Here is an 8,992-nt window from a genome sequence, read left to right on the forward strand (position 1 = left end):
CCCCCCCCAAGTACAATGTAGATTAATTTCTATCTTCCCAATGTACCCCTCAAAACTGTACTCACCTCCTAGACTCCCACCCTCACACTCCACTCACACCTTCCACACAAACTTTGTAAGAAATTCTCACCGCCTGTCACTGCACACTTTCTCACTACCGCCACCAACATGCAAGTCCTAGAATAGTGACATAAAAATGTTATATCACTAAAGTGTCAAACGTATTTGAAGAACGGAACATGAAGGTCACGCTATCCTGTAATGCTGTTCTTATAAGGATACGTAACAGTACTACGATTCTGTTCTGGAAACAATATAGAAAAGTGAGATATAACTATTCTCACTAAAATATCACGCGTGTTCTGAGAAGGGAATATGGAGGTCACACTGTTCTGTAACGCTGTTACTGTCAGGATACGTAACATTTCTATAATTCTGTTCTGTGACCAATATAAAACAGTGAGATAGAACTCTTATGTCACTAGAGTGTCAAACGTGTTTCAAGTATGGAACATGAAGCTCATACCGTTCTGTAACGCTGTTACTGTAAGGATACATAACAGCTCTAGAATTCTGTTTTGTAACGAATATAGAACACTGAGATAGTACTGTCATTTTACTAGAGTGCCAAACGTGTTCCAAGAACGGAACATGAAGGTCACGCTATCCTGTAACGCTGTTCCTGTAAGGATAAGTAATAGTACTAGGGTGCTGTTCTGTAAACAATATAGAAAAGTGAGATAGAACTTCTATTTCACTAGAATATACACGTATTCCAAGAGCAGAACATAAGGTCACACTATTATCTAACACTGTTTCTTTAAGGATACGTAACAGTTCTGGAGTTCTGTTTTGTAACAAATATAGAACAGTGAGATAGAACTGTTATGTCACTAGAATTCCAAACGTGTTCCAATAATGTTACATAAAGGTAAGACTGTTCTGTAACACTGCTACTGTAAGGATACGTAACTGTTCTAGAATTTTGTTCTCTAACCAATATAGAACAGAGAGGTGATTTACAGAGAATTTGAAGAATTTAAGAAATTCGGAATATTTAAGAAATTCGGAATATTTAAGAAATTCAGGCAAATCAATTTTAATAATTTGTATTACTCGAATTCTGTAACTCTTTAAATTAATTCAATTTAATGGATTCATGGAATTCCATTAATGCTCTGAATCCCCCGAATTCCTTCAAGATTCTGAATTTCGTATTCAACGAATTTCAGGAATTCAGAATACTGACAGGAATTTAGGAAATTTAGGATACAATGGTGAAAAACTACGGGGAATTTCAGAGAAGTCAAGGAATGCAGAGATTTTTAAGAATTCAAGCAATCCAGAATATTCACGAAATTCGAGTACTTCAGGAAATTAAAAGAATTTTATGGATTTCGCTGCATTATGAAATTCCAGGAATTCAGATCACTTCAATAATTTTATAGGATTAAGGGAATTTAAGAAATTCAACTCGGAATTTAGAACCACGTGTAAAAATTTCCCGGAAAATACTTCACGGAAATTCTAAGCAAATTCCGTTGAGTTTCTATGGAAATTCTACTAACCTTCCGTTATCAGTACCTCTACCTCTGATCGATTTCGGAAGACTCGACCTTAGTCCCAAAACAATTTGTTTGCGCCAGGTGTAAAAATAGATATTCCTTGATGAATTTGTGTTCTAAATCAATATTAACCACACATAACCCACTTTTATTAGGCTCCGTTATTATGCAACAATTTCACACATTTTGAAAAATACTGTAACCATCAATTTCCTTTTACACTTGTCAAACACTTCTCAAATATTCGAGAACATTACGAGCGCAGGCGCTAAACTATTCTCAAGTTCCTGCGCGGTTGAACTTATCACTTTCGGAACACTTTTCAGCAAATGCCCTACAATCATCTGATTAGTCGAATCACCTACTACGCAAATCTGCTGATCTGCTAATAATACTTAGTAAATGTAAAAAGATTCAAAAGAATTTAAAGTTAACAAGGATGGCAGGGCTTAGATCCGGCTTCGGAACTTTCTGGATTCAAGAGTGTTTTATTAATAAACATCATACAATTCAATTTCTGAAATAAGCCCGCTCTAATATTCGACGGAATAGCTCTTCTATTCTCATAGAATACATTTAGCTTCAATTAAGAAATTCTGCAAGACATACCCTAAAAACAATCTTACCAAACATAACTTCATAAAATATGGGAAGTTCTTAGAATCAACGCACGTAGACGCGTTGATATCACCATAATGGTTATACAGGCGTATAAATATAGTAAGTTAACACTTTTTAATGGAAGTTTATTTTAAATAGGGTAGACTACCCTGCAGTAATAACCATTCATTATAAGCTCAAATATATAGTCAAATTAATTATTTTACAAACATTAGTATTTTAAATTAATGATTTTCTACTGTAGGATGTTTATCTTCTATAGGGCGATCTTTTCTATAAATAAAATAATGTATACGGTAAAAGTTGATGACAACAAACTTAGGTCATTTCTTTTCTGTGCCGAAAACAGTATTTAATCTTTCAGCGGGCGCGCCCTGTAATTTCCCTTGAGCTAGCGCTTGTCTTAAATTTTACGTCATTAAGATTTATCCAAGTTAACGAAAGAATTCCAAAGTGTTTCCATGTGAAACAGCCACCAAATTTTTAATGTGAAAACAGAAGCCCCGGTCCACCTTCTTAAAACCCCAGGTTATGTTCTAAGCCTATCAATAATATGGAATAACCGCTGTAATTCAACCCTATCACTTTAAACGAAACAATTCCGAAGAGTGTCCATGTAAAACAGCCATAAATTTTGTAATTGAAAATACTCGCACAATTCACCTTCAAAAAACTCTATATTTTGTTCCCAAACCATCAATAATATTCCACAAGCCCTTGACATTCACCCGTGTCACTTTCAACGAAAAATTTCCAAAATTCAGTCATGTAAAACAGCCGTAAAAGTTTCAAATGAAAAATAGTAACAAGCGACACCTTTAGAAAACCCCATATTATGTTTCCAACCCCACAATAATATTCCACAACCACTAATTTATTTAGCATACTCGTCCGCCGTATTGGATCCTTCATTTTGTTTTCTTAATTTTTTATATCGGATTCGTATTCAGTGACCCAAAAAAACCCCGAGTAACATAATTTGGCCCATTTTATACTTTTGGCCAGCCTTTCGCGATTCGGTCCCATTGTGGAAAGATATAAATGGGGAAAAATCAGATAAAATAGTACAGGATACGTAATATACTTACACATAAAGACGCGTATAACAAACAATTCTTTGCAAAATCGTCTGCCTACACTTCAGAAAGAGACTAATCTTGGAATAGGTGGACGCTCAGCGCATAATAATAAGTCGTTCGTGTAAGGGAGGGGTCTATGACAGTGTCGTCAATTTTACGACAGCGCGCCCGCTGGAAGGTTAAATACTTTATAAAAGAGAACAGTCTAATCGCCAAGTAGGGATGAATTAATGATTAGAGTCAACGCGACGAACATTGAATTGCAATCTAACAATACGTGTTTTCTTACCATTAGAACTCCAAGAATAAGATCATAATTGTTGATCAGAAAGACTAGTTGTTGCGTTCGTTGTGGAAAAATAGCAGCCATTCTCAACAAGAAACACTGAACAGCTTCTCTCAATTCTGCTAAAAGTTGAGTGGCCCCTTCACAAGGAAATCCTTCACTAATGCCAACCATAGCAGCACTAAATTCTGCATACCTTCTAGTAATCTATTATCCGATTACTGATAATCATTACACAAAACATACTGGCATACAACACTTATTTTGGTAAGAAAAATCGAAAGTCATATACTCACGTAATGTGGTCCTGTTTCCTTGCTGAATTTAACAGGATCACAGTCTTTTATACTCTGAATATTGAGTTGAAAAATGTGCTCGAATCTGGAGAAAACCAAAATTTTGTCTACGTAAAAGGTGTTTTTCAAATTTTCCGAAAATATTCTTAAATTACTTTTTCAACGATAGACGCAATAAGTCAACATTTCTTATAAGTACTTCATTAAAGAAAGATAATAATACCGAGGCCAAATGACGGAGGAGACATTGTCCCAATACTTGTCCAACGCTGGTACCGCCCGTTTATGACACGTCAACTGATATCGCATTGCCATGTGCAGACAAAGAAAAAGAGCAATCGTGTCGTAACAATCATCAACAAATGATTCCAGATTCTTTAACATCATTCCCAGTGTTTTTCCCATTACCTAAACCAACATTGATTAAGAGCCTTAAAATTGCCCAACACCCGGGGATTTCAGATTGCTGAACACAAAGTTAATGTAAGAATAAAAAAATCGACTGCTCGGGCAGCAGCATGTTTTAGACAAAGTCAATCTAAACATATTATAGCAAGTATAAACTTGTGTTCATTGATTAAACATGTTTCTTTAAAGTCTAAAGAAACATTTATAAATATATTTAATATTTATATGGGCCACTTACTTTACGTATGTGCACAAGTTAATGAATTATCTTTTGTTTTTAATTAATAGAACAATTTTATAACTGAAATAATGAAGAACAGAAGATACTTTTCAGCTTCTTTTTCTATTTTTATGTTCAGGATACTATCCATTACAGTATGAGTGGGTCTAAGAAAATTTTGTATGTCATGGAACATAGGTTGAGAACCGTAAAATCAAAGCACTGGGCTACGGGACCTCCACTCAAATTTTTCTACAAGGAGCAATTTGAGTAAAGGCACTACGTGACCGGATGCCGATTTTACGGATTCTCTAAACGACGAGTTTGCTCACCCCAAGTAACTCATCCGGTAATTAGGACCCTTCCTAATTGCTGCCCAATTTCCCGGCCTGGCTCCGACAGATTGCCAACATGTACGATGGCCGTGTTGACAACGCTAACGAAAACATCTGTGTCGAGCCGGTCACGTACGCCAGCGTTCTCTTTTTTCCTCCCATGCGCGCTTTCTCCTCCCTTTCTCTATCTTCCTTCTCTCTCTCTGTCTATTCTTTCTTTCTCACAAACGCAGAGTACGTGATGCCGGGGATCTCAAACAGGATTTTAACATATAAACTCTTCCTTCTTTTTCTTTTTAAAACAAGATAAATATAAATTATCATCAGAAAACTCCCCCTGGCAAGTCCGTCCAAGCATGCAGAATGTCGAACGTGTCCTTTTGCTAACGCACACACGTGTACCAATAATGTAATTATTCAAGAGATTATAATTATAGGTAGGGGGGGGGGGGGTAAGCATTTTTGGGATAATTTGAATAGTGTTAATTAAGACAGGAAGCGAAGGGGTCGTTCGGGGGTTATAATTCAGTTAAAATACCTTTGATTTAAATTTTAAATATTAAATAATGTTTACGTAAAACCCGAACAACCACTTCTGCTTCACCCAGCTCAACGGTTCTTTTTGAAAAGTAAAGCTAGGTTAGTCTTAGCAATCATGTTAAAATTTCATAATTTTCAAGCTAATATTTCTATTTTTAATTTCCCATTGAAACTTATTATTAATTTTACATTAGGCTAAGTCAGAGTAGAGTATACGCGAGAAAACCGAAGCGCGCGTGCTCTGGCTGGCGAGCCCCACCGCTCGGTTGCGACTTTGTTGTCGATCTCGCTACCAATCAGCATGCTCGAACACCGTCCCACCGCCACGCCTAGCTTCACGCTCAGCTACCGAGAGTCGTGAGTGATTCTCGACAGTCAGTCCATTTCGAAAATTCTGAGGAGAGAGTTACCGCTGTTTTCCTGCTCCTCGTGTACCGAGCTGATCCTCGGGCGGCCATGGTTGAAGGAATACAAAGTCATCCACGACCACGTGGCCGACTGCATATTCGTCGGTACTAAGGGCCGGTAGCGTGTTTACCTTAGCCCTCTTCCCCATGTCCATAAGCTTGCCTCCCCCACGAAGGAAATCATGGTTCAACACAATTTCCCGGTGGAACGACAAAGAGAATTCCACAAGCTTGTACAGCTGCCGCGGCCTTGTTTCACAGGGGTGGGCGGTGGAAGCAGACTCTTGCCAATGTAAGGCACGCTATTGAATTGAAAGATGGTCACCCCTTCCATGAAGCACTTCGTCGTTACTCAGACGAGAAACGTCAATACATCGATACTCAAGTACGCACAGCCTAAATATTCTCAACATTGGATCTCAAGAGTGGGTACTGGCAAGTACCCATGGCGCCAGACTCCTGTCAATATACGGCCTTCTCCACGCCCAGAGGGGGCTAGTTCCAGTTCCGTGTCATGTGGTTTGGCCTCAAAAATGCCCCCGGCACCTTCCAAACCTTAATGCGTCAGGTCCTGGCGGAACAATAGAGTCTGTACGCCATCGCAAACCTCGACGACATTGTGGTATACTCAAAGGACTGGGCTGAGCACCTGCTCCATCTCGCCCTCGTCTTCGAGCGATTGGCTATTTAAGGCCTCACCGTAGCCCTGGCCAAGTCTAGTTTCGGCCAAACTACCCTCCCTTATCTGAGGCATGTCGGCAGTACAAAGGGTAACTCGGCGCAAACCGGGCATGTCGTGGACATCCGTAATGCTGCCCCGCCTCGCACCCGGAAAGAAATGAGATCCTTTCTGGGCATATGCAAATGGGCGAAGGGGTACACCCCCAACTCCTCCATCATTCTCGCACCCCTTTCGGACATGCCCTCGACAAAGCGCCCTTATAAGATGAATCCCGAAAATCTCCGATATTTCGAGGCAGCTAAAGAGGCTTTTCAGAAACCCATGACACTGAGCCGTCCCAACCCCGACTTGAGGTTCGTCTTACAAACGGACGCCAGTGCCCGCGGAATGGGAGCCGTATTGATGCAAAACGAACCAGCTGGGAAGCGCCGAACAATCTCATTCGCTAACGCCAAATTTTCGGCGACTGAAGCCCGGTACCACTGCCATAAGCAGAAGTGCCTCGCTATCGTATGGGCCATCAAACGCTACCGGCCGTTTCTAGAGGACCGGCCCTTCACGCTGCATACCGACAGCAAAGCCCTCACGTGGTTTGAGAGACAAAAAGAAATCCGTGACAAGTTTACCAGATGGGACCTATTTCTCAGTCGTTTTCCTCGCACTGTCGAGCACGTGCCTGGAAAACTCAAAGAGTTGCCTGACGCATTTTCCAGGCACCCGAATCCGGACGACCTGTCACCGGATGAGCCGGACATCGAGCAGATGTCCCCAGTTTTGAGCGCGTTAGCAAGCCCATCGTTGTTCTGAGAAGTTATCGAGGCGCAACAAGAGGACCCCTTGATAACCAACGACGTGCTGCGTTGGCGAGAGCTTGAAAGTCGCCCTCATCTCTCCAACCCCGAGGCTGAATTCGTCGACAAACATCGACTGACCGACAAACGTAGGTGGGAACGAGATGAATCCGGTGAATGGAGACTGTTAGTTCCCACAGCCCTCCGCGCACGGGTAATCTGGGATTATCATGATGCCGCCATAGCCAGCCATCCAGGGAAGGGCGAAACCATCCGGTCAGTAAAAGAAAATTTCTATTAGCCCGAAATGAGCCGGGAGATACGCCGTCACGCAGCTGGTTGCCATTTGTGCATATGCTGCAAACCGGTATGTGGACGGCAACCGGACGGACAACGCCCGCGGCAGGCGCATGCCGCTTGGGATACAGTTGCCGTCGACCTAATGGGACTAAAGCAGTCTACATCTCCGTGATCAAATCGCCTGTCTGGGCTCTCTTTCCGCTTACTCTCCTCCCATGGACGGCCTAACCGCTTGACAACGGTTCATCAAGGTGTGTTCATACAGGTGTCAGTCCGGAGATTTTGGTCCCAAACGTAACATAAATTTCGCGCGCTAAACAATCTTGACTTGATTTTGCGTTTACTCACTCCAACATTCGCTATAATTTAAGTAAGCTTAGAAAATTAAACTTTTAACAATCGAGCAGTAAATTTGTGTGAAGGTCCGGACGCTTTTTCGGTAAAATTCCGATTTTCAATTTTTCGAAATGGCCAACGCATACAATTTTAAAGACACGCCTTTTTCCTTCATAGAGTGGCTGTTTGAAATCTCAGCCTGTGATGTACTGTACTTATATGATTTCTTTCAGACTTCGTGAGCGTTGCGCTGAAATTCTATAATCAAGCAAAGAATTGAAATTGTAACTGGTTACAGTTATCAAACAGGTACATTTTTCGTATTTTAACGAAACATTATAAATTATATCTCTTGTTGAGGTTGTTTGCGATAACTATAAGCTGTCGGTTCTATTTCAGAAAGTCTGATTGTCTCTTTGCATGTAGTATAAACTGTATTTTATGCATAGTAATAAGGAAAAACGCGAGTTACAGAAAAATGACAATCTTCGTAGAAATACCCATATGCTCACACCGTCGGGTATAAGACCATATCGACACCTTTATTCAATATAAGACTATATTCTGATAACACCGCCTATACGATTATATCTGATATGTGTCCAGTATGAGTCTATCTGCATTTCCGAAATCTTTCAGAAGAGTTGCTTTAACTTTGAAATGTTAAAAAGGTTACGCGTACACTCTCAAATAACCAAAATAGTTTTAAGTGATTAATGGATTCTTATGCTCATGAATGAATATAAGGATACTCATAATTTTTGTAAAACTGATGAAAAAATTTCATCTTACAATTACAAAAATGTTATGATAATCATTGATTCACGTTCAATTAATAATTATCTTCTCTTAGATAAGTGCTAAAAACTAAACGAACCTCAAAAAGACTCATTATTTAAAAAGTATTGTATTGTTTCAAGTGAATTATTTTTGCTCTTTTCCCAATGTTTGAAAAAAATTAATTTAAAAAACGCTATCTTACACAAGAGACAAAAGCAAATAATGGAATTAGGAGTAGGTGGAAGGTCTTGGAGGAGCTGCACGACATATAAGTACTAATTTTATGCACGAAAACACTTTTTTTTTACCAAATACTGAATGCCAAACTTTTAATTTTAATTTCATT

The 8,992-nt window shown here is 39.7% G+C and overlaps 1 protein-coding gene across 2 annotated transcripts in view; it reads right to left on the reverse strand.

Moving 5' to 3' along the window:
• LOC117174431 (vacuolar protein sorting-associated protein 52 homolog) overlaps positions 1–8,992 on the reverse strand; it is a 33,797-nt gene that overhangs the window by 6,845 nt on the left and 17,960 nt on the right. For both annotated transcript variants that reach the window (XM_033363548.1, XM_033363547.1), the window contains 3 exons: positions 4,071–4,255; positions 3,848–3,932; positions 3,555–3,758 (listed from right to left, as the gene is read on the reverse strand). In XM_033363548.1, coding sequence (XP_033219439.1) covers positions 3,555–3,758; positions 3,848–3,932; positions 4,071–4,255 — 474 coding nt within the window. The remainder of the gene's footprint in view (positions 1–3,554; positions 3,759–3,847; positions 3,933–4,070; positions 4,256–8,992) is intronic.

This window comes from Belonocnema kinseyi, chromosome 6 (genome assembly GCF_010883055.1).
Source record: "Belonocnema kinseyi isolate 2016_QV_RU_SX_M_011 chromosome 6, B_treatae_v1, whole genome shotgun sequence".
Lineage (NCBI taxonomy): Eukaryota > Metazoa > Arthropoda > Insecta > Hymenoptera > Cynipidae > Belonocnema > Belonocnema kinseyi.